General features: G+C 41.8%; 1 protein-coding gene across 1 annotated transcript; it reads right to left on the bottom strand.

Moving 5' to 3' along the window:
- Positions 1-19520: 19520 nt before the first annotated feature.
- LOC123135785 (fructan 1-exohydrolase w3) lies at positions 19521-24202 on the bottom strand. The gene is made up of 7 exons (NM_001426789.1): positions 23666-24202; positions 22178-22186; positions 21230-22086; positions 20965-21123; positions 20341-20582; positions 20157-20250; positions 19521-20065 (listed from the first exon to the last, which is right to left on the bottom strand). The coding sequence occupies exons 1-7, from the start codon at positions 23886-23888 to the stop codon at positions 19859-19861; spliced, it is 1791 nt and encodes a 596-aa protein (NP_001413718.1). The 5' UTR covers positions 23889-24202; the 3' UTR covers positions 19521-19858.
- Positions 24203-26873: the final 2671 nt, after the last annotated feature.

Below are 26873 nucleotides of genomic sequence, written 5' to 3'. Positions count from 1 at the left end.
AACTAGCACGACTTTGACATTATCACCTCCATATCTCAAAACAATTATCAAGCATCAAACTTATCTTAGTATTCAACGCGCTCAAAAGAAAGTTTCACATATCTTGAATACCAAGTATATTAACATTAAGCAAATTACCATGCTATTAAAGACTCTCAAATAATCTAAGTGAAGCATGAGAGATCAAGTTTCTTTAAAACAAATCCACCACCATGCTCTAAAAGATCTAAGTGAAGCACTAGAGCAAAAATTATCACGCTCAAAAGATATAAGTGAAGCACTATGAGCAAAACTATCAAGCTCAAAAGATATAAGTGAAGCACATAGAGTATTCTAACAAATTCCAAATCATGTATGGCTCTCTCAAAAGTGTGTACAGCAAGGATGATTGTGGTAAACTAACAAGCAAAGACGCAAATAATACAAGACGCTCCAAGCAAAACACATATCATGTTGGTGAATAAAAATATAGCTCCAAGTAAATTACCGATGGAAGTGGACGAAAGAGGGGATGCCTTCCAGGGCATCCCCAAGCTTTGACTTTTTGGTGTCCTTGGATTATCTTGGGGGTGCCATGGGCATCCCCAATCTTAGGCTCTTGCCACTCCTTGTTCCATAATCCATCAAAGGAATTCACCCAAAATTTGAAAACTTCACAACACAAAACTCAACAGAAATCTCGTGAGCTCCGTTAGAGAAAGAAAACAAAAGACTATTTCAAGGTACTGTAATGAACTCATTCTTTCTTTGAATTGGCGTTAAACCTACTGTATTCCAACTTCTCTATGGTTTATAAACTATTTTACTAGCCATAGATTCATCAAAATAAGCAAACAACACACGCAAAATAGAATCTGTCAAAAACAGAACAGTCTGTAGTAATCTGTAACTAACGCAAACTTCTGGAACTCTAAAAATTCCAACCAAAATAGGAAGTACTGTAAAATTTGTTTATTGATCATCATAAAAAGAATCAATGCAAAATCACGTTCCTGTGAATTATTGATTTTTTTCTCGTGAGCGCAAAGTTTCTGTTTTTCAGCAGAATCAAATCAACTATCATCATAGCTTATCCTATAGGTTCTACTTGGCACAAACACTAATTAAAACATAAAACCACATCCAAACAGAAGGTAGATTGATTATTTATTCCTAAACAGAAGCAAAAACAAAAAACTAAAAATAAAATTGGGTTGCCTCCCAACAAGTGCTATCGTTTAACGCCCCTAGCTAGGCATAAAAGCAAGGATAGATCTAGGTATTGCCATCTTTGGTAGGCAATCCATAAGTGGCTCTCATGATAGATTCATATGGTAATTTTATTTTCTTTCTAGGGAAGTGTTCCATGCCCTTCTTTAAGGGAAATTGGAATCTAATATTCCCTTCCTTCATATCAATAATTGGACCAATCGTTCTAAGGAAAGGTCTACCAAGAATAATAGGACATGAAGGATTGCAATCTATATCAAGAACGATAAAATCTACGGGCACATAATTCTTATTTGCAACAATAAGAACATCATTAATTCTTCCCATAGGTTTTTAATAGTGGAATCCGCAAGATGCAAGTTTAGAGAGCAATCATCAAAATCACGGAAATCTAGCAAATCACATAAAGTTTTGGGAATAGTAGAGACACTAGCACCCAAATCACACAAAGCATGAAACTCATAATTTTTAATTTTAATTTTGATAGTAGGTTCCCACTCATCATGGAGTTTTCTAGGGATAGAAACTTTCAACTCAAGCTTTTCTTCATAAGATTGCATTAAGGCATCAATAATGTGTTCGGTAAAGGCCTTATTTTGACTATAAGCATGAGGAGAATTTAACACGGATTGCAACAAGGAAATACAATCAATTAAAGAGCAATTTTCATAATTAAATTACTTGAGATCCAAAATAGTGGGTTCAGCAACACCCCGATTTTTATTTCTTTCAATCCCACTTTTATCAATTTCATCATCAAAATCTAAAAACTCAGAATTCTTAGAACGCCTTCTAGGTAAAGGAAGATAATCTTCAGATTCATCAAGATTCATATTGCAAAACAAAGATTTGACAGGGGACACATCAATAACTTTTAGATCTTCATCTTGATTTTCATAGGTATTCGGTTTAGCGACCATCTTATTGACTAAGGTAGCTTGCATATCCGAAATTTCAGCGGTCATCTTTTCAAGACGAGCAATTTGAGCCCTTATACCATCAAATTCTTTAGACATATCATCGAGTTCTTTATTCATAAAGCTCATAAAACTTTTAGTTCCTTAAGTTCGTTTCTAAAGAAATTATTGTGCTCAAATTGTAAAACCATAAATTTTCTAACATTGCTTTCGATGTCCTCTAGCCTTTTAAGGTGAAGGTCACCAAATCTAGGTAGAGCCATCGCAACAAAAAGACAAACTAACACAAGAGCAAGCAGGAAGGCAAAGGGAAAAAGGCAAAGGAAAAAGAGGAGGAGATTGGGAAAGAGAGGGCGAATAAAACGGCAAGGGTGAATTGGGGGAGAGGAAAACGAGAGGCAAATGGCAAATAATGTAATGCGAGAGATAGCGATTGTGATGGGTACTTGGTATGTTGACTTTTGCGTAGGCCTCCCCGGCAACGGCGCCAGAAATCCTTCTTGCTACGTCTTGAGCTTGCGTTGGTTTTTCCCGAAGAGGAGAGGATGATGCAGCACAGTAGCGTAAGTATTTCCCTCAGTTTTTGAGAACCAAGGTATCAATCCAGTAGGAGGTCACGCGTAAGTCCCTCGTACCTGCACAAAACGATAGCTACTCGCATACAACGCGATTACGGGTTGTCAATCCCTTCATGGTCACTTACGAGAGTGAGATCTAATCGAGATAATATTTTCGGTATTTTTGGTATAAAGAGGAAAAGTAAAAAGTACAAGCAAAGCAAGTAAATAAAGCGATGGAGATTGATATGATGAGAACAGACCCAGGGTCCATAGGTTTCACTAGTGGCTTCTCTCAAGAGCATAAATATTCTATGGTGGGTGAACAAATTACTGTTGAGCAATAGATAGAATTGAGCATAGTTATGAGTATATGTAGGCGATGATCATGTATATAGGCATCACGTCCAAAACAAGTAGATCGAAACGATTCTGCATCTACCTCTATTACTCCACTCATCGACCGCTATCCAGCATGCATCTAGAGTATTAAGTTAAAAACAGAGTAACGCCTTAAGCAAGATGACATGATGTAGAGGGATAAATTCATGCAATATGATAAAAACCCCATCTTGTTATCCTCGATGGCAACAATACAATGCGTGCCTTGCAACTCTTTCTGTCACTGAGTAATGACACTGCAAGATTGAACCCAAAGCTAAGCACTTCTCCCATTGCAAGAACTACCAATCTAGTTGGCCAAACCAAATAAGATAATCCGAAGAGACTTGCAAAGATAACTCAATCATACATAAAAGAATTCAGAGAAGAATCAAATTTTTTCCATAGATAAGCTGGATCATAAACCCATATTTCATCAGTCTCAACAAACACACCGCAAAAAGAAGATTACATCGAATAGATCACCACGAGAGAGGGGGAGAACATTGTATTGAGATCAAAAGAGAGAAGAAGCCATCTAGCTACTAGCTATGGACCCGAAGGTCTGAAGTAAACTACTCACACTTCATCGAAGGGGCTATGGTGATGATGTAGAAGCCCTTCGTGGTGGATGCCCCCTCCGCCGGAGCTCCAGAACAGGCCCCAAGATGGGATCTCGTGGATACAGAAAGTTGCGGCGGTGGACTTAGGTTTTTGGCTCCCCTTCTGATCGTTCGGGGATACGTAGGTATATATAGGAGGAAGGAGTACGTCGGTGGAGCTCTCAGGGGCCCACGAGGTAGGGGGCGCGCCCAAGGGGGGCGCCCTCCACCCTCGTGACCGCCTCTGGCGCTTCTTGGAGTAGGGTCCAAGTCTCCTGGGTCACGTTCGGTTGGAAAATCACGATCCTGAAGGTTTCATTCCGTTTGGACTCCATTTGATATTCTGTTTCTTCGAAATGCTGAAAAAGGCAAAAAACAACAATTCTGGGCTGGGCCTCCGGTTAATAGGTTAGTCCCAAAAATAATATAAAAGTGGAAAATAATGCCCAATATTGTCCAAAACAGTAGATAAAGTAGCATGGAGCAATCAAAAATTATAGATACGTTGGAGACGTATCAAGCATCCCCAAGCTTAATTCCTGCTCGTCCTCGAGTAGGTAAATGATAAAAAAGAATTTTTGATGCGGAGTGATACTTTGGCATAATTTCAATGTAAATCTTCTTAATTGTGATATGAATATTCCGATCCGAAAGATTCAAGACAAAAGTTCATATTGACACAAAAAATAATAATACTTCAAGCATACTAATCAAAGCAATCATGTCTTCTCAAAATAGCATGGCAAAAGAAAGTTCATCCCTAAAAAATCATATAGTTAGGCTATGCTTCATTTTATCACACAAAGATGTTCCCAACTTCTATACCCCCGATGACAAGCCAAGCAATTGTTTCATACTTAAATAATCTCAAACTTTTTCAACCTTCACGCAATACATGAGCGTGAGTCATGGATGTAGCACTATGGGTGGAATAGAATATGATGATGGGGATTGTGTGGAGAAGACAAAAAAAGGAGAAAGTCTCACGTTGACGAGGCTAATCAACGGGCTATGGAGATGCCCATCAATTGATATCAACATGAGTAGTAGGGATTGCCATGCAACGGATGCACTAGAGCTATGAATGCTCAACAAAAGAAAACTAGTGGGTGTGCATCCAACTTGCTTGCTCATGAAGACCTAGGGCATTTTGAGGAAGCCCATCGTAGGAATATACAAGCCAAGTTCTATAATAAAAAAATCCCACTAGTATATGAAAATGATAACACATGAGACTCACTACATGAAAAGCATGGTGCTACTTTGAAGCACAATATATGAGACTCACTACATCAAGAACAAGGTGCTACTTTGAAGCACAAGTGTGGAAAAAGAGATAGTAGCATTGCCCTTTTTTTGGGGCCTTTCTTTTTTTTGGCCTTTCTCTCTTTTTTTTGTTTGGGCAATGCTCTAATAATGATGATCATCACACTTCTATAAATTACAACAAAAAGATTACAACTCGGAACTTAGAACAAGATATGACTCTATATGAATGCCTCCGGCGGTGTACCGGGATGGTGCAATGAATCAAGAGTGACATGTTTAAAAATAATGCTTGGTGGCTTTGCCACAAATACGATGTCAACTACAAGATCATGCAATGGCAATATGACAAAAGTTATGCATGTCATGATGATGATGGTGGAAGTTGCATGGCAATATATCTCGGAATGGCTATGGAAATGCCATAATAGGTAGGTATGGTGGTTGTTTTGAGGAAGATGTAAGGAGGTTTATGTGTGATAGAGCGTATTGTATCATGGGGTTTGGATGCACCGGCGAAGTTTGCATCAACTCTCAATGTGAGAAAGGGCAATGCACGGTACCAAAGAGGCTAGCAATGGCGGAAAGGTAAAAGTGTGTATAATCCATGGACTCAACATTAGTCAAAAGAACTCATATACTTATTGCAAAAATTTAGAAGTCATCAAAAATCAAGTACTACGCGCATGCTCCTAGGGGGATAGATTGGTAGGAAAAGACCATCGCTCGTCCCTGACCGCCACTCATAAGGATGCACAAGCCAGGTACACTTCATGTTTCAAATTTGTTACACAACTTTAACCATACGTGCATGCTACGGGACTTACAAACTTCAACACAAGTATTTCTCAAATTCACAACTACTCAACTAGCATGACTTTGATATTATTACCTCCATATCTCAAAACAATTATCAAGCATCAAACTTATCTTAGTATTCAACGCACTCAAAAGAAAGTTTCACATATCTTGAACACCAAGTATATTAACATTAAGCAAATTACCATGCTATTAACGACTCTCAAAATAATCTAAGTGAAGCATGAGAGATCAAGTTTCTTTAAAACAAATCCACCACCGTGCTCTAAAAGATCTAAGTGAAGTACTAGAGCAAAAAATTATCACGCTCAAAAAGATATAAGTGAAGCACTATGAGCAAAACTAGCAAGCTCAAAAGATATAAGCGAAGCACATAGAGTATTCTAACAAATTTCAATTCATGTATGGCTCTCTCAAAAGGTGTGTACAGCAAGGATGATTGTGGTAAACTAACAAGCAAAGAAGCAAATAATACAAGACGCTCCAAGCAAAACACATATCATGTTGGTGAATAAAAATATAGCTCCAAGTAAATTACCGATGGAAGTGGACGAAAGAGGGGATGCCTTCCGGGGCATCCCCAAGCTTTGACTTTTTGGTGTCCTTGGATTATCTTGGGGGTGCCATGGGCATCCCCAAGCTTAGGCTCTTGCCACTCCTTGTTCCATAATCCATCAAAAGAATTCACCCAAAACTTGAAAACTTCACAACACAAAACTCAACAGAAATCTCGTGAGCTCCGTTAGAGAAAGAAAACAAAAGACTACTTCAAGGTACTGTAATGAACTCATTCTTTATTTGAATTTGTGTTAAGCCTACTGTATTCCAACTTCTCTATGGTTTATAAACTATTTTACTAGCCATAGATTCATCAAAATAAGCAAACAACACACGCAAAACAGAATCTGTCAAAAACAGAACAGTCTGTAGTAATCTGTAACTAACGCAAACTTCTGGAACTCTAAAAATTCCAACCAAAATTGGACGTACTGGAAAAATTGTTTATTGATCAGCATAAAAAAGAATCAATGCAAAATCATGTTCCTGTGATTTATTTAAGTTTTTCTCGTGAGCGCAAAGTTTCTGTTTTTCAGCAGAATCAAATCAACTATCATCATAGCTTATCCTATAGGTTCTACTTGGCACAAACACTAATTAAAACATAAAACCACATCCAAACAGAAGGTAGATGGATTATCTATTCCTAAACAGAAGCAAAAACAAAAAACTAAAAATAAAATTGGGTTGCCTCCCAACAAGTGCTATCGTTTAACGCCCCTAGCTAGGCATAAAAGCAAGGATAGATCTAGGTATTGCCATCTTTGGTAGGCAATCCATAAGTGGCTCTCATGATAGATTCATATGGTAATTTTATTTTCTTTCTAGGTAAGTGTTCCATGCCCTTCTTTAAGGGAAATTGGAATCTAATATTCCCTTCCTTCATATCAATAATTGCACCAATCGTTCTAAGAAAAGGTCTACCAAGAATAATAGGACATGAAGGATTGCAATCTATATCAAGAACGATAAAATCTACGGGCACATAATTCCTATTTGCAACAATAAGAACACCATTAATTCTTCCCATAGGCTTTTTAATAGTGGAATCCGCAAGATGCAAGTTTAGAGAGCAATCATCAAAATCACGGAAGTCTAGCAAATCGCATAAAGTTTTGGGAATAGTAGAGACACTAGCTCCCAAATCACACAAGGCATGAAACTCATAATTTTTAATTTTAATTTTGATAGTAGGTTCTCACTCATGATGGAGTTTTCTAGGGATAGAAACTTTCAACTCAAGCTTTTCTTCATAAGATTGCATTAAGGCATCAACAATGTGTTTGGTAAAGGCCTTATTTTGACTATAAGCATGAGGAGAATTTAACACGGATTGCAACAAGAAATACAATCAATTAAAGAGCAATTTTCATAATTAAATTCCTTGAGATCCAAAATAGTGGGTTCAGCAACACCTCGATTTTTATTTCTTTCAATCCCACTTTTATCAATTTCATCATCAAAATCTAAAAACTCAGAATTCTTAGAACGCCTTCTAGGTAAAGGAAGATAATCTTCAGATTCATCAAGATTCATATTGCAAAACAAAGATTTGATAGGGGACACATCAATAACTTTTAGATCTTCATCTTGATTTTCATAGATATTTGGTTTAGCGACCATCTTATTGACTAAGGTAGCTTGCATATCCGAAATTTCAGCGGTCATCTTTTCAAGACGAGCAATTTGAGCCCTTATACCATCAAATTCTCTAGACATATCATCGAGTTCTTTATTCATAAAGCTCATAAAAATTTTTTGTTCCTTAAGTTCATTTCTAAAGAAATTATTGTGCTCAAATTGTAAAACCATAAATTTTCTAACATTGCTTTCGATCTCCTCTAGCCTTTTAAGGTGAAGGTCACCAAATCTAGGTAGAGCCATCGCAACAAAAAGACAAACTAACACAAGAGCAAGCAGGAAGGCAAATGGAAAAAGGCAAAGGAAAAAGAGGAGGACATTGGGAAAGAGAGGGCGAATAAAATGGCAAGGGTGAATTGGGGGAGAGGAAAACGAGAGGCAAATGGCAAATAATGTAATGCGAGAGATAGGGATTGTGATGGGTACTTGGTATGTTGACTTTTGCGTAGGCCTCCCCGGCAACGGCGCCAGAAATCCTTCTTGCTACGCCTTGAGCTTGCGTTGGTTTTCCCCAAAGAGGAGAGGATGATGCAGCACAGTAGCGTAAGTATTTCCCTTAGTTTTTGAGAACCAAGGTATCAATCCAGTAGGAGGTCACGCGCAAGTCCCTCGTACCTGCACAAAATGATAGCTACTCGCAACCAACGCGATTAGGGGTTGTCAATCCCTTCACGGTCACTTACAAGAGTGAGATCTGATAGAGATAATATTTTTGGTATTTTTGGTATAAAGATGCAAAGTAAAAAGTAAAAGCAAAGCAAGTAAATAAAGCGATGGAGATTGATATGATGAGAATAGACCCGGGGGCCATAGGTTTCACTAATTGCTTCTCTCAAGAGCATAAATATACTACGGTGGGTGAACAAATTACTGTTGAGCAATTGATAGAATTGGCATAGTTATGAGTATACCTAGGCGATGATCATGTATATAGGCATCACGTCCAAAACAAGTAGATCGAAACGATTCTGCATCTACCTCTATTACTCCACTCATCGACCGCTATCCAGCATGCATCTAGAGTATTAAGTTAAAAACAGAGTAACGCCTTAAGCAAGATGACATGATGTAGAGGGATAAATTCATGCAATATGATAAAAACCCCATATTGTTATCCTCGATGGCAACAATACAATACGTGCCTTGCAACTCTTTCTGTCACTGAGTAATGACACTGCAAGATTGAACCCAAAGCTAAGCACTTCTCCCATTGCAAGAACTACCAATCTAGTTGGCCAAACCAAATAAGATAACTCGAAGATACTTGCAAAGATAACTCAATCATACATAAAAGAATTCAGAGAAGAATCAAATATTTTCCAGAGATAAGTTGGATCATAAACCCACAATTCATCGGTCTCAACAAACACACCGCAAAACAAAGATTACATCGAATAGATCTCCACGAGAGAGGGGGAGAACATTGTATTGAGATCCAAAAAGAGAGAAGAAGCCATCTAGCTACTAGCTATGGACCCGAAGGTCTGAAGTAAACTACTACACTTCATCGGAGGGGCTATGGTGATGATGTAGAAGCCCTCCGTGGTGGATGCCCCCTCCGACGGAGCTCCGGAACAGGCCCCAAGATGGGATCTCGTGGATACAAAAAGTTGCGGCGGTGGAATTAGGTTTTTGGCTCCCCTTATGATCGTTTGGGGATACATAGGTATATATAGGATGAAGGAGTACGTCGGTGGAGCTCCGAGGGGCCCACGAGGTAGGGGGCACGCCCAGGGGGGCGCGCCCTCCACCCTCGTGACCGCCTCTAGCACTTCTTGGAGTAGGGTCCAAGTCTCCTGGGTCACGTTCGGTTGGAAAATCACGATCCCGAAGGTTTCATTCTGTTTGAACTCCATTTGATATTCTGTTTCTTCGAAATACTGAAAAAGGCAAAAAACAGCAATTCTGGGTTGGGCCTCCGGTTAATAGGTTAGTCCCAAAAATAATATAGAAGTGGAAAATAAAGCCCAATATTGTCCAAAACAGTAGATAAAGTAGCATGGAGCAATAAAAAATTATAGATATGTTGGAGACGTATCAATCCGCCACGGCCACCACCGCAGTCGTGATGGCCGACACCGTCTACGCGCTCTCCCCTGTCCCTTTCGTCTAGGACCACGCCAAGGGCTCCGCCGTCGACCTCTCCTTCACCCATGACCAGCCCTCGAGCTCGGCGCCCCTGCATCGATGCCGACGCCTTCTTCTTCTTCCTCGGCAGCCACCAACGTTCCTCTCCGATTCCGACACCCTGCTGCTCCTAACCTTTCAATGAGCCCCCGTGAGCTCCTACGTAAGCTCCCGACCCTTCCTCTATGCTAGCGTCGTCGACCTCGCCCCCTAGTTGCTGTCACCATTGGTGCCGCCCCGCCGCCACGGTGAAGCTCGTCGCCGTGGCCACCGTTGCCACAGCTCACGTTCGAGCTCGTAGACGAGCTCGTGAGGTTCCCAGGTGCCCAACGCGCACGCGCCTGTGTTTCCCCGAGCCCTCTAACGCCGATTACGTCCACGCCCGAACAACGCCGCCGCCATGGCTTGTCGCCAGTGCCACTCCGGCCACCCCCGCCCCTGCTGCTTGCTCCGTCGGATGCGCCGCATCGCCAGCTAGATGTAGCCGCAAACCGCACGTGTTTTGGTGCCCTATAGCGGCCGCGCGGTGAAGTTCCGCCGTCTGTTGCATCGTCGCCGGTGTAACTCCGGCGGCGCTGACGTGTCCGTCGTCATTAGGCACTAATGATGCTAATTAGGATAGCCTAGAGTGAATGACAACCGGGCCCCACCGTTAAGTAAACTCTGTTTAATTTTCTGGGTAGGATTAGATTAATAACCGTGGGCCCATGCGTCAGCTTTGACGCTGCTGACGTGGCCTCTGACTGGGCCCAACGGTCAGTGACTGCGGCCAGATGACATGTGGGCCCCTTCGACTTTGTTGACCAGTCAACGGGTCAACGTTGACTGCTGGCTGGGCAGTCAACTTGGCCCACTGTCAGCCTCTATGCTGCTTTGTTGTGTACACTTTGTGTGTGCACGTAGCAATTTAATCTTTATCTTCGAATTAGTTTTATTTCTAGAATATTAATAAAACTTAGAAATTTAATAGAAATTAAACCATAACTCGGATGAAAATGTTTTCTACATGAAAGTTGCTTAGAAAAACGAGACGAATCCGAATACACGGTCCATTTACCTGTCAGATGCCTCTAACTATCTGAACATGGAACATTCCCCCTCCGGTCATTTGTTTGACATAGGCCCGGAACAGGGAAAACATTCCCGGTTGAATTCTCCCTTCACCTATATCGTGTAGCCATACGTTAGGTCACACTCGGCATGTCATATTACCTTGTTATGTTTTATGATGCTTTGTTTGCTTTATATTTATTGTTTCTTCCCCCTCTTCTCTCCGGTAGACCCCGAGACAGATACTGCCCCTATGATCGACTACGTCGACGACAACACTTCTTCCTTTTCAGCAGAGCTTCCAGGCAAGCCCCCCCTTTTGATCATCCCGATATCACCCATTCCATTCTCTCATGCTTGCATTAGTTTTCGCTACTGTTAATGATTGCTCCTATTCTGATGCATAGCCCACTTTTGTATCTGTTGTTGTACCTTACCTGCTTATCCTAAACTGCTTAGTATAGGTTAGTTAGTGATCCATCAGTGACCCCCACCTTGTTCTTGTTGCCCCTACTTCATCATTGAAGACCCGATCAACGGGATCGAAGACCAGGCCCCGGCACCGCACATCACTTTCCCCTTAGTTGCTCGACACTGCTGGGTTACTATCGAGTGCCGAGGGTGAGACCTCTACAGCACTTATGGTATTAACCATGTAGTATAGCTATTCGGTCATGGTCATCGAGGGTGATTTCGTCTTAACCACTTCCGATACGACTCTGTCGTGCAACCCCTCAAGTGTGAACCTCGGGGGTGATTCCTCTTACGTTCAACTTGATGATTACATCGAGTGGAATTCACCGGAGGTGATTCCTCGGGTTTTCCCTTGATGTTTAGACACACAGTTACTATGATTACTATGACTTTACCCTGAACCATGTTAATTACAAAAGACGGGTCGACCCTGAGGGGTACCTGCACGAGCATAATTGCGAGTGATGTGGAGTCGGGTTGACCTGGAAGGTGCCCGAGAGATAATTACGAGGCGTGGCCGGGCATTCTTATCCCTTGCCACAAGTCCTCGAGACAGGGCAACGGGGTCACATCTTTCGTGAGTCTCTGCTTTTTACCGCGCGTTCCTAATCCACTATGATTTGGATATTTGATCCGAGGGGCCTCTGGCTTGATAGCACTAACCATCACGTGGGCATAGTATGGGCGTTCTGCGTCGTATACATCAGCCGAAGCTTAATAGACGTCAGCGACTGAGCGGCGCATGCCGGGTTGGACTGGTAAGCACCTGCCTTTTTTAAGGAGGTAGCTAGGTCTGCTCACCGGCCGCGTTCGCAACGTGCAGGAGTTCCCGAGGAGATGGCCCATGACCCATGGGGGCATGGGTTTAGTCCGGCGTGCTGGCCTCTCTATTAAGCCTAGGTCGGGTTGCAGCATATTGTTTGGCCGAGGCCGGGCATGACCTAGGAAAGTGTGTCCGGCCGGAGTTAATCGAGCGTGGTGGGTAAGTTGATGCACCCCTGCAGGGAAGAAAACATCTATCGATAGCCTATCCTACGGTAACGGACACTTGGAGTTGTATCCCGATCGATACAACTAGAACTGGATACTTGTGATGAGAATTGGATGGTGATGAGAATTGGATTGTGATGAGGTGATAACTGGATAGTATGGCTCTGGGATTGCTTTCTCGCAGGGAGTCGAGAAAGGATCTCTAGCCGAGGTTGATAACACTACTACTACTTTACTTTATGCTACTCTACTCCCTCCTGTTTGCTGCAAGATGGTGGTTTCCAGAAGATGCTAGTCTTCGATAGGACTAGGCCTTCTCTCTATTCTGGCATTTCTGCAGCCCAGTCCACATATACATCCTTCCTTTGATAATGTTGCATATGTAGTGTAGATCCTTGCTTGTGAGTACTTTGGATGAGTACTCACGGTTGCTTTGCTCCCCCTTTCCCCCGTTCATTTCTTTCCGGTTGATGCAACCAGATGTCGGAGCCCAGGAGCCAGATGCCATCGCCGGTGCCTACCACCACGTGTCGGACACCAACGACCAGAAGTAGTTAGGAGGCTCCCAGGCAGGAGGCCTTGCCTTTTCGATCAATGTTGCTTTTGTGCTGGCCTTCTTAAGGCAAACTTGTTTAACCTATGTCTGTACTCAGATATTGTTGCTTCCGCTGACTCTTGTGTATTCGAGCTTATGTATTCGAGTCCTCGAGGCCCCTGGCTTGTAATATAAAGCTTGTATTATTTTAATTTGTGTCCAGAGTTGTGTTGTGATATCTTCCCGTGAGTCCTTGATCTCGATCGTACACATTTGCGTGTATGATTACTGTACGATTGAATCGGGGCGTCATAGCAGCTGAGGCGGTCACGAGATAGGAGGCCCCCCCTATAGGGCGCCCTCCTATCTCGTGGGCCCCTCGGGCGGCCACCGACGTACTTCTTCCTCCTATATAAGCCTACGTACCCCGAAAACATCCAGGGAGCACCCGAAACACAATTTCCACCACCGTAACCTTCTGTATCCGCGGGATCTCATCTTGTAGCCTTCGTCGGTGTTCTGCCGGAGGGGGGATCAACCACGGAGGACTTCTACATCAACATCCTTGCCCCTCCGATGAGTTGTGAGTAGTTTACCACAGACCTACGGGTCCATAGTTATTAGCTAGATGGCTTCTTCTCTCTTTTTGGATCTCAATACAATGTTCTCCCCCTCTCTTGTGGAGATCTATTCGATGTAATCTCTTTTTGCGGTGTGTTTGTCGAGATCCCATGAATTGTGGGTTTATAATCAAGTTTATCTATGAATAATATTTGAATCTTCTCTGAATTCTTTTATGTATGATTGAGTTATCTTTGCAAGTCTCTTTGAATTATCAGTTTGGTTTGGCCTACTAGATTGATCTTTCTTGCCATGGGGGAAGTGCTTAGCTTTGGGTTCAATCTTGTGGTGTCCTTACCCAGTGACAAAAAGGGTTGCAAGGCAAGTATTATATTGTTGCCATCGAGGATAAAAAGATGAGTTTATATCATATTGCATGAGTTTATCCCTCTACATCATGTCATCTTGCTTAAGGCGTTACTCTGTTCTTATGAACTTAATACTCTAGATGCAGGCAGGAGTCGGTCAATGTGTGGAGTAATAGTAGCAGGAGTCGGTCTACTTATTGCGGACGTGATGCCTATATACATGATCATGCCTAGATAATCTCATAATTATTCGCTTTTCTATGAATTGCTCGACAGTAATTTGTTCACCCACCGTAATACTTTTGCTATCTCGAGAGAAGCCTCTAGTGAAACCTATGGCCCCCGGGTCTATCTCTTATCATATTTGCTTCCAATCTACTTTTATTTGCATCTTTACTTTTTGCATCTATATTATAAAATACCAAAAATATATTTATCTTATCATACTGTCTCTATCAGATCTCACTTTCGCAAGTGGACGTGAAGGGATTGACAACCCCTTTATTGCGTTGGTTGCGAGTTCTTGGTATGTTTGTGAATGTGTGTGAGACTTTTGAGGAGCCTCCTACTGGATTGATACCTTGGTTCTTAAAAACTGAGAGAAATATTTACGCTACTCTGCTGCATCACCTTTTCCTCTTCAAGGAAAATCAACGCAAGCTCAAGACGTAGCAGGGAGCACTTTTCATATTCCCACTTGACCCTAAAAAAAGTATTCCCACTTGACCCAGCATATCGCAAAATACATCATCATAAAAAAAATCTATATACGTACCTAATCTTCACCTAATAATAAAAGGACTACTACTTCTGTTTGTCCGTCTTAAAATTATCTCTGAAGTTGACACATATTATCCACTATGCCACCTAGAAGCGGAAAAACGGTCCGCTCTGCTACATGGGCCTTTTTTGGGTATATATTGTGCGATTTCTAACTAAACACAACAATACAACCAGCCCACTAGCCAGATCCTTACTCTACCACCTAGAAGACCTGATTTCGACTGCAGCCCCTATTCTTTTTCTTTTTCACTTCTCCTTTTTTAAGATTCAAATACTTTTTAAAATATTTATATATTTTAAACCCTAACTTTAAATCTAACATGTTATATGTAAAAATTGCTCAGAAAAATATATAGATTTCGAATATGCTATTATCTTGCATGTTACTCATTTCTAAAATAAAGCTTATGATGCAACCTTAATTACTTATCTATATAGGGTATTTTTACAAATGCATATTACATATGTATCCTATCCCATTTAACTTGAGTAGATATGATAGTTTAATGCTACCACAAAAGATAGTATTGGCACTATAAGGGGTGTTGATTCGTACTAGCTACCATATGCTAAAGATTACAACTGGTACATAGTCATCCGATTTCCTATCGCGCACAATAACCAACCAATATACGATGATACAAACTAAATTGTTTATGCGAGCTTTTATGTAAACAAGTGGCTTAATGTTGATCTCCAACTTTTTCTGAAATTGTGCCCATAAAGATTTTTGGAAACACCTTGAGCACACTTCAAAAATCATCCAATCATTATGTTTTTGCGTAACACCACTTATCATGTTGTTTGTTGTGTGAAATTTAAGATTTCAAGCGATTTGCTGATCGTCCAATGTGTATAATGGGTGATTTTTTTTCTCCCGTTGCAACGCACAGGCATGTTTGCTAGTAATAATAAAGGGGTTATTGCTTGTTGCGGTACGTCACAGAAATTATCACAAAAATTGTAAAATATCACCCACCAATGCCACCTATAAGTGATAAAAGAAGTTTCACACATGGGAATACCCGCTTGGGTTGTCCCATGCAGTAGGGACCTCTTATACTGCGCTTCGCGTCGGGAGAAAACGCAGCGTGCCTGTTTGGACCGGCTCATGTCCGCGCGGTCTGTCTTTTAAATTTAGCTTTTTATTATTTTTATTTTTCCCTTTTTCGTTTTTTATACTTTCAATAATTTTGGAATTCAAAGAGTTCCCAAAATTTAAAAATGAGAATTTTGAAAAAATATATTTAATAAATCATACTCCTTCGGTCCCAAAATTCTTGTCTTAGATTTGTCTAGATATGGATGTATCTAATACTAAAGCGTGACTTGATACATCCGTATTTAAACAAATCTAAGACAAGAATTTTGGGACGGGGGGAGTAAACGTTTGTGGATTGAAAAAATGTCGGTGATTTTATAGAAAGAAGTTTGCTTATAAAAATGTTCGGAATTTTGAAAATAAATGTTCGGGAAATGAAAAAAATCATGATTTTCTAAAAGGATCGTGTATTAAATAATGTTAATGAAACTGAAAAAAAGCAACCAATTCACAAAATGTTCATGAATGAAAAAATATCATAAAAATTCAAAAATTGTTTGTGACTTAAAATAGTTTATTCTCTCATAAAATGTTCGCCGATTCAAAAAATGATCATGCATTTCAACAAATGTTCATTAAATAAAAAAATGCTCCTGAATTTGAAAATTGTTCCACCAATTTCCAAAACTATATTCGTCCATTCTAGAAATGTTCGTTGATTCAAGAAAATTGTTAAAAGATTGTTCACAAGTTTAAAAAATGTTTGCAAACATTATTAAATGTTCATGAATTCAAAAATGTTCTGGATTTTAGAAAATGTTTGAAAAATTGTAAAAGTGTTCATGAATTTGAGAAATGTTCATGATTTCAAATATGTTCACAAGTTTCAAGAAATGTTCATGATTTCACGAAATTGAGAGTGTATCTCGGTGATGCTGCAAAATGTGATCATGACCATTGGAGATGATGATTTTTTTTTCTCCGTTGCAACGCATGGGCCCTAGTTTAGAATGAAGATCCAAGAGCCTGGTTTTACATTAACAAATCCATCAACTGATCAAGATTACAACCAACAAGAACGCCATCAACAGAGAGCAAGGGAAAAAAAAAAGCCAAGAACTGAAAGATACAAGGATATGCTCCCTCCGTTTTTTATTATTCTGCGCCTAAGTTTTTGCGGTTTTTTCCCAAATGCTTTGCGCACTAGCCATTTCTCTCGTTTCCTTCCAATTCTGCCCCTGATTCTCAGCTTCCCACATAACTAATGCATTAACTGCTAGCCAATCCGTTGCATGCAGCAGCAGCGAGTAGCCAATCCGTTCCATGAGTGGAGCCATCCCAAGCAATTAGTGCCGCAGTTAGCGTGCATGCAGGAACGGGCGAGCGGCATGCACAGCTGGCGAGCGGAACAAGCCAATCTGTTGCATGCGCTTATTTATAGCGCGTCAGTTCCCAATACACACAATTAACAACAAAGCAGGGGCAAACTAGTCCAAAAAATTCCCACCAGAGCCCTCCTTGGTATCTGGGATTGCACTTAGACTAGCCACAGTGGGTACTTCCTCCGTCTCAGTTTACAAGTCCTACGCGTATACCTATGTTGCCAATTTGACCACTCTAATATAAACTATATAACACAAAAATTATATCTTTTGAAAATAGAACATCTGAAGTTTATATTGATATATTTTTTGTAATATATTACTTATATTAGGTTGGTTAAACTGACGACCTAGGGGCACGCGCACGCCTTGTAAACTGAGAGAGAGGTAGTAGTAACTTAGACTAGTAGCATGCATATGTTAGTAGTCTATATTACTATCTCTATAATGGGAAGTAATTTATGTGTGGTATCATGCAACACTTCATTTATTAAGTTATAGACTCATCTTACCTTAGACTAGCCATAATGGTGAGTAACATACACTAGTAAACATACACATATCCCTAGACTATGTTACTACCTTCATAGTGTGTAGTAACATAAGTGTGGTAACATGCAAAGCTTCATTTATTATATTATAGACTCATATTGCATTGGGACATGTGATGTTACAGTAACTAGCTAAGTTACTATAACTACCTCTCTCTTCATTAACTCATTTCCACATAAGCAAATTTGCTGAGTTGGACTCGATGTTACTGCTGAAGTTACTTCCACTGTGGCTAGTCTTAGGCGCAGACAAAATAAAAACGGAGGGAGTAATAAAACAACTTACAACACAAACCACTCGACAAGCACTCAAACTAAAAGTAATGAAACATCGCTTGAAGAAGGGGTAGCCCTTTGCACTTGGTCACCACAGAAGACAAATGCACCACAAAAGGAGCAGCCAACCACCTAAAGAACGCTACCACCGACGCATCATTAAGGACCATGGAGATCTTCCACCTTCTTTCTCCCTCACCGAAGAGGGACCCTATCCCCTCGTTTGGGCTTCAAGGACGCCACACCTTCGGGCGAAGGAGTCGTTCACCCTAGACCTACGAAATGTGTTGTCTTGAGGCCACCAAGGCCGAACAACTGCATTTGACCCCTCCCGCCACGGTGGGCAGACCTCGACAACTACAATGTTGTTGTCTGCCCATGACCAAGCCAGAAGAGGATAAGCCGCAGGGGAAACATATTGAAACCAAAGGTACAAAGAGCTCAAGGAAAACGACAAGCATCCAGAGCAAGTGGTATAGCCACTAAGAAGGCCTGGGGACTTGATGAACCACCGCGATGACGCTGATGTCGGGGAAGGGATCCCATGCAGGATCGAGGGTGACGAACCACCGCGCAATAGAAGAACGTCCACGGGCGAGCACAAAAACAGAGTACATCAGATCAGAACTCGCTGTCTCGACACCAAAGCTGCCTCTCAAACAAAGTTGACACCTTTCACACATAGCACCACTCACATGCACCCCCCCCCCCCCATGCTAGAGGCTACCCCCCTCCCCCCGCCGCGCGGAGAATATCACATGATACCACCTCCCAAATGCTCCCATGATACCATTACAAAAAAGTCGATTTTAAACGTTTCAAAAAATTCTGGATGTTCACATCACATGAATGCACAATCCCTGAATTTTTTTGGATGTTCACATCAGGATGATTTGTCTTTTTTATTTTCCAATGTGAATTTCGAATTTGGACCTGGAATTTTCAGGGATTGTACCTTCATGTGATGTGAACATCCACAATTTGTTTTCAGAATTTTTTTAAATCATTTGAAATTGAATTTTTTGAAATGGTATCATGGTATCACCTAAGGGGTGGTATCATGTGATCTGATGCCAGAGACCACAACCCCTGCCCATGAACCACTCACCACACTCAACGTCACCTCACCGGCACGCATCAATAGACACCCTTGCCGCTCAAACGATGTCGCCTCTCCACCCAAGGCCGCCGCCTAGGCGCCCAATGTCCCTCCACCCGAGCAAGGGAGCAGCAGAGACATCACCGCAACCCTTCATCGGCAGCCGCCCAGGCAATCTCAGTGGCCGCCTCCGGCAGTGGCGAGGAAAAGAGGAGGGGGGGGGGGGGGGTACCCTAGTCACCCTCGAATCACCCGCATGGGAACGATGCGAGGACCAGATATTTTTTTCATTGAACTTCCCACCATAAGTAGAACCAGGTGTACTTTTTGCAACAAGAAAGACAAGTCAGCAGGACATCTCAACACCGTGAAGGGGTATATGACATGTTTGCTCACAAAGTCTTGTAACCACTTTAAAACATTTCCAGAGATTCTTATGTGTGACTAAAGTACTCATCCCGTGAATTTCATCACTAGTGTGCGTTTCCATAAAAATTGATACAAGTAACTGAGATGGGAAGGGCTTACTAAGTAGTAACTACAATATATGAATACTAGAGATCAAAGAAATGATAGGCTATTTTCTTTCCTGCTGAATGTCCTTATTTCTGCCAGGCAATGCTGATGAATGATAGTAAAAGAATCGAGAAAATCAAATTGCTCCTCTGTTTTAAATAGCACTCCAACCCTTCTCCACATTCACTTGTGCCTTCCTCATGGTCCATGCGCTGAGCTGTGGCACCCTGACCGTGGCACTTCCATTGTTGAAAGCGTAAATGTGGGCACTGCCGACGTCGGCCAGCACCGCCGGATAAACTCTGGATGTGATGCAAACCCTGCCACCGCCACCGAAGCTCTCCACCGCCGACCGGTCAATCTGCAAGGCAGCATCCATCCATCCATTTTCAGTTCTGACATGTAGGAAATGAATAACAGGGGAAATGGCAGAGCCTCCCAGCTCAGCTTACCAGAGTTCTGAGTGATATCTTCCTTTCCTTTTCAAGATCAAATTCAAAGAAGCCTCCATAGGCTGGTTTCTCCAGATCTGGTCTCAGGGAAGACCTGTGCAAACAAAAGAAGTATTTCAATTTAGTTTTCAGACGTTTATGGAGAAGACTAACCAAAATTAAGGCAAAAGACATAAGCACTGACCTTCTTAGATCAGAGCACATGAGTACCATGTACTTTTCCTGTGACTTGTAGACTCTGAAATACACCTCAGTGTGCTCGTCCATGTTGTCGGAGGCCAGAATGACAAGTCCAAATGGACCTATACCACCAGGAACTGATGCACCCGCTTCCCCACAATGCTTCTCAGGGTCCAAAAGCCAGGAAGGATCAAAAGGATCGGCGTCATCGATGGACGCCAGCTCAAAACCTATCTCTACATCAGCCTGTTTCAAGAAAATGTGTGCCTAATTAGCTACAGCTTCTCTGGAAAATACAAAACACACCAAAGCTTAAGTATGTATGCCTATCTTTTTGTTGCCAAAAATGTATTACCTCTGTAACTAAATACTCCCTCCGTCCCAAAATAAGTGTCTCACTTTGTACTAACTCTAGTATAAAATTGTACTAAGGTTGAGACACTTATTTTGGGACGGAGGGAGTATAAGACTTTTTTTGCAGTTCAACTTACATTTAGTTACAGAGGTAGTACTATCCATAATTAGTTATTATCAGAAGACCCTACAGCTTTTACTGGCATAACACTTTTTGAAGTAAAGAAGGGTTCTTCGGAAGACCAAGTAAGCATGTTTGTGAAAAGAAAACTACCTGAAAAGCGTCAACTTCCTTGATCTCAAATAGATCTCCCTTGTTGAGCTCTAGTCCTTGATGGTTGATTTCATTTGTTCGAAGGGACTCAATCTCCTCAACTGGCCATTGTAACAACTGCTTGCCATCGCCGGCTAACCAAATTGTCCTGGGGATTGTCTAAATGTAATAAAAACTGAGGTTAAAAATGCTACACTGATTTACTAAATCAGTTAAATCATTATTTCAATATGAAGCACAGCCAATTAGGGGAAGATTTTCTTACATGGAGTCCTGCCCAACCTTTTGCAAGATCATCTGAAGGACTATCTGTCTCCCTAGACCAACCCCATATGATCCTCCTGTTCTTGTTCGAGTCAAAGAATGATTTTGAAGCATAGAAAGTGCCGTAATCTATTCTCAGCCACAGCCGACGGTCATCTACGACATTATCTGGCACAAAGGCATCACGATGGAGATCATACACCCCGATCATGTACTTGTCAACTGAATCCACGCTCATTTTGAGGGCATGCTTGGCGCCTTGTGGGATCGCTGCGGACAGGTCCAGTCCAGCGTTATTGCCCGGCAATACCGCAAAGAAATCCGGACACTCCCACATATTGGATCCATTATGTGAATACAGTGGGTGATCAACTTTTGTCCAATTCAGAAAGTCTTCACTCTTGTACAAAAGCGCAGCACTGTAGCCGTTCAGCTCACCACCAACTGCCATCCTCCACAGTCCATCCGGTCCGATCCAACCGGTTGTCGGATCCCTGAACTCGATCGAGTTCATCCCTGGTTCGTCCGGTCGGAGCACCGGGTTATTGTCTGCTTTGATCCATTCCCTCAGGTATGGGTCAGACCGGTTTTTCGGAAACGCGATGTTTTGTGCCTGATTTTGATCTATGTCACCACCAGTGTATATGATGATCGGTTTACCACCAGGCAGAATGGTGACTGAGCCGGTCCAGCAGCCGTCTATGTCACTAGGGGTGTCCCGCACTAACGCGGGTTCAAGCCCGATCCAGTTGACAAGGTCTGTTGAAACCGAATGGCCCCAAACTATGTCACCAAAAATGGGGCCGTTGAGGTTATACTGGTAGAATTCATGGTAGATGCCATTGAAGTACATTGGTCCTGAAAGTTTTATAAAGGCAGTGTGAGTTGTAGAATGCTTCGATTTCTTCTCCTTTTTATTTGGAAGTTTTTGTGCCTGAGATATTCATACCAGATGGATCTTTTGTATTGTCATAGATTTCACCAATCCATCAGATGTTTGAAAAAGGTAAGAAAATGTTAGTGACTTGCAACAGATCCAGAATTAATAGGATAATATGATAATTGGTAAAACTGGATCAAAAGATATTCTAGATTACAAAACAGGCAAGTACTTTATTACTTTTGTATTGGTATATAGCAGATATGCCCAATATTTTTCGGACACATAATTTCTGGTGTTGTAGTTTGGCCTGGTATGGAAGATAAAAGCGCCATGCCTAACTGAACGCTTTCTGACCAAAAATAACACTAACAGTGGAGCAAATGTGGACATTTTCAGGTGGCATGCACCTTGGTGAGAAGGTACACAACACTTTCTACGAAATTAATTCACCATCTTTGCAATGAATAATCCTTTTTTGTGCAAGCATCAAAAGAATATGTCTATCATCATACTATGGCAGTACCACTGAAAATCTAACTGCAGCGCGCTTACACTGAGCACCTACCGTTTGCAGCGTTCAGCAACAGACCTGAACAAGCAATGAGCTGGCTACCAACCTTATCCCTCAACTAATTATTTTTGACACAAAAACAGTTTTTGCAACGATGCTGCTGCCAAGAGTATCATGTACTACTACATATTTTTACACGTGGGGTATAGAAGTATTTAATATTAGCACACAAATTTAAGATCAGCTACTAGATTTGACTTGGCTTCTCCAGCAGGGGAAGACAGAGCAGTTGAGATCACTTGCTTTTTTCAGACCAAGAAGAAGAAAAGGACACCAAATCATAGAGGCTCTCTGATTGGCCTTGCCACAAGCAAGAATCAACAGGTCAGTGCTTCCCTTGTGTCGTACTATATGGGTATAACAGATCTGTCTAGTTTGCCTAACTGAATGCTTTCTGGCCAAAAGTAACACTGACAGTGGAGCAAACACGGACAGTTTCAGACAACACTAGCATGGAAGTGGCATACACTTTGGTGAGAAGGTAGTACATAACACTTGCGCTGAAATCAGTTCACCATTTCTGCAATGGCTACTTGTGTTTAGCCCAAGCATCCACAGAATATGCCTATGCTCAAAATCTATCAGCAGCGCCCTCACACCGAGCATCATTCAGCAACGACTGACTTGCAGAAGCAATGATGTAGCTAGCCACCAACCCTTTTAGCCGCCTAAAACTGTTTTTTGACACAAAAATATGTACTGCATATTTTAACACGTGGAGCATAAGTTTTAGTACTGGCAGGCAAAATTAAGATCGGGTGCTACCCCAGTTGGGAAGAAAAAAAGAAACAGTACCCAATCGGATCGCTTGCTTTCTCTTGGAGCACGAACAAGAAAAGGCACACCAGATCGGAGGGGCTCTGGCCCTTGCCACGAGCAAAGAGTCAACAGATGGCCCAAAGCAGAGAGGAGGCTTAAAAAGGAAAACAAATTACAGAGCAAGCTCAAAAGGGGAAAAATTCAGAGAGGAAATCGGCATGTACCGTTCATCCAGTTCTTGGCGGGCTGGAAGTGGAAGGCGGTCTTGTACATGGTGCTGGCAGGAGACGGGTCCTGGTCCTTGGGAGCCTGCGCGCAGAGGAACAAGGATCTGCCTCCTCCATCGCCGCCGCAGAGGGGGCCGGTTATATAGGTGGGGAGGAAGAGGCTGGTTACGTAGGAGCCGAGGACGAGGACCGGGAGGAGGAAGGCCCAAGCTTGGGCCATGGCGGCAGGAGGGGGGAGAGAGGGGAGGAGTGGGAGTGAGGTGGGAGGTGATAAGGAGCAAGCGGGTGTGATGTGAGACGAGGAGGCTTTGTTTAAGGAGGGGTTTGGTTAGGTGAGCGGAGGCGTGCAGTCGTCACGCTTTGGCTCATGGAGTCATGGGTCTCTTTCTTTCACGGATATTTTCCTTCCTTCCCGGGAGCTCTGGAGACTGTAGATCCGCCGCTCCTGTAGAAGAAGATGAGGAGGAGGAGGAAGACGGCCCGAGCTTTGGGCCTCGGGGACAGAAGGAAGGGGGGAGGGGGAGGAGAGCGATAGGATGTATAGTGTGGATTGCTATTTTTCTGCGATGGATGTATAGGGATCTGTGGTGAGATGCGGAGGCTTTATTAAATTTATTAAATTCCATTGTTTAATGGCGTGACAGCGGTCGGCATGTCATGACAATGGTTACTAAACAGTCCCTCTCGCAGATATATTCTGGTTAGATTGGGATGGTTTCTTATGCCCACTTGCTCCCCGTTTTCTGCTCAGATCCTTGATGTGCGCCAATATCAAGGAAAACACAAAGGTACGTGTATTAGTACTACTACTAGATTACACCTCACACATTATAGAATTCTGGTGTACTAAAGTAGGATCTAGACTACCATAGTACGAGTTTTGTTTTTGTTTTGACTTATAATTAAAAGGCTGTGATCTATGCATTAATGATGAACTTACAATTTTGTCCATATACATGAAGTTCTAAATTTTAAGTCCTAGTAAAGAAAAACGATATCTTAAAATCTAGTATGAAAAATTAAGAAATACACATTTTACATGAACTGGTGTTTTTCTAGATGGCTAATTGGTGCATGGTTGTTTCATGATTGATTCATTAACGGTCTCAACACCTCGTAAATGAAATTGTGTATTGTACTAAATCAGTGATGACTAATATGGAACGGAGGGGGTACATTTTAGTGTCATTTACTCTCTATTTTCTGGAAGTTAAGAACAAGCTCCCTCTGTTTTTATTTACTTTGTGTATTAGATTTGTCTATTTTCCAAGTTTATAGAAAAAACAAACATTAATATTTACAATACCAAATAAATATCGTTAGATCTATCATGGAATATATTTTTATGAATAATTTTTAGTATAAAGTTGGTCAAATATCGTGGAGTTTGACTATGGGCAACGCAATATGCAAAGTAAGAAGTTTGACTATAGACAAGGCCGACATGAGAAGTAAAAAAGAAAAGTTGTACCGGTTTTCAACTATAAGAGGCAACGCGGGTTGAAGTCAAGTTTACCTAGTTAGTGTAGTTGGGCCCACCAGTCTGGATGTATTATCATTTAAGATGTATAGTAAATAGCATATACTTTGTACTAAAAATAAATACAAAATCCATTTTGTAGTCTTCATGTTTGACAATGCTTAGATTTGCAAACGTCATGTAGGGTACAAGTGCCACTGGCATCCCCCACCCCATGAATTTTCTCCCCTTAATTATCTGCTATGTACTATTCCCCTCTGTCACATAATATAATATTTTTGGGACGGAGGAAGTAGTATATGGCAAATAATAATACTAATATATAAAAGCACAACACTAGATGCTAATTAGCTCAGACAACATTGACCACCTTGATGGATTTGCTTTTCTCTGTCTTTTAAAATGCAGTCCGAATCTATTACACTTTCCGTATATCTTGCTTTTCTAACACCAAGTAAACCTTTTATTTATTTATTTATTCACTGAAGTAAACCTTTTATTGATGCCCGGTCTACAACAGACCAAAGTGCGGCGAGCTCAAAACGGAAAAGAATAAGTGATGGGGTCACTGGCTGACGGGGCACACTCAAAACAGGTGTCCCATCCAACAAGGCCGGAGGCCTCGCGGGCTGCATTTCCCTTTCTTCGCTGTCGCAGCATCTCTTTGCGTCTCACCGCTCAAGCTTACTACGGCGTGTCCCGTCTTTTCCCTTTGTCACGGAATCCTTTTATTTCGTTTGATTTGATATATTAGTATGTTCACGTGGTTTTCGTTCCAAGTTCTCTCTTTCTTTCTTGACTTGTCGTTCCACTCTTTTGAAACGGCACTGCTGCTCTTGGGTGGCTCATATGATTTTCATCTCAAATTAAATAGATAGCTTTCCCGTTCCCCACATGACGATTTCTAACTTTCCGCTGCGAGTACGTATGCAACTATTTTCATAATAAACTAACTCAACTGCCTCAACAGAAGAAAAAAGAAAACACTTTACTTGCCTGCCTCTTTTTCCACGAATGGGAAGACTAACAAGCATGTGCCGCCCTATGGAACCAAGCAAGTGGCATGTTGAGCATGTCTGCGCGCAACCCAGGTCATTCCGATGAAATCCGACAAAGAATGAGCGCATACTGAAACCGACGTCGGCCCGCAAGTTGTCCGAACCTCGTCCGTCTATTCTTCTAGAGTCATAGGAATGTACGCACGTACGTAATGCATCACAGAGTGGACATGAAAATGAAATTTTACTCCTTATCGGTGTCGATTCCCCACTTGGAGTATTGGTTAATGATTTAAGTGGGATATTTAGTAAATTCTATACAAAACAAAGGGTGCCGCTTCTTTTTTGTACACATTTTATACGTCAATCATGTCATGTTCCGCCAAAAAAAAGTGAGGAAAAAGATGCAAAATTATGTGCCATTTTCAATGGAATTGGTCCAAATTTTGCATGATATCATAAGCATGTCGCCCACTAATATATATACTCCCTTGGTCGAGTTGGGAAATAGTAAGCAAGTTACGAAGCCACCGATCCTCGAGTTGCCGATCGCCAGCACCCTTGGGGTTCAGAAATTCCACGTCGAACTTGACTGCAGGGAGGTGATGTGTATGCTTAAGGAGAGCAATGCTAGACACAGACAAAGTTTTACAAATGTAATGGACTGTCACACCTGACATCATTTGATTGGGATTCAGGGGAGGAAGCCCCCCCCCCCCCCCCCTCC

Source organism: Triticum aestivum, chromosome 6B (genome assembly GCF_018294505.1).
Source record: "Triticum aestivum cultivar Chinese Spring chromosome 6B, IWGSC CS RefSeq v2.1, whole genome shotgun sequence".
NCBI classification, from domain to species: domain Eukaryota; kingdom Viridiplantae; phylum Streptophyta; class Magnoliopsida; order Poales; family Poaceae; genus Triticum; species Triticum aestivum.
The sequence above is the reverse complement of the archived record's forward strand: the minus strand, read 5'-3'. Positions and strand labels throughout refer to the sequence as shown.

Bases quoted from the DNA above. Each gene is read 5' to 3' on its own strand.
- LOC123135785 (NM_001426789.1), bottom strand. From the start codon at position 23,888: ATGGCCCAAGCTTGGGCCTTCCTCCTCCCGGTCCTCGTCCTCGGCTCC. The intron at 20,251-20,340 runs GTCAGTGCTTAT...TTGTTTGCACAG, and splicing joins ATGTGCTCTGATCTAAGAAG to GTCTTCCCTGAGACCAGATC. The intron at 20,066-20,156 runs GTAAGCTGAGCT...GCTGCCTTGCAG, and splicing joins AGATATCACTCAGAACTCTG to ATTGACCGGTCGGCGGTGGA.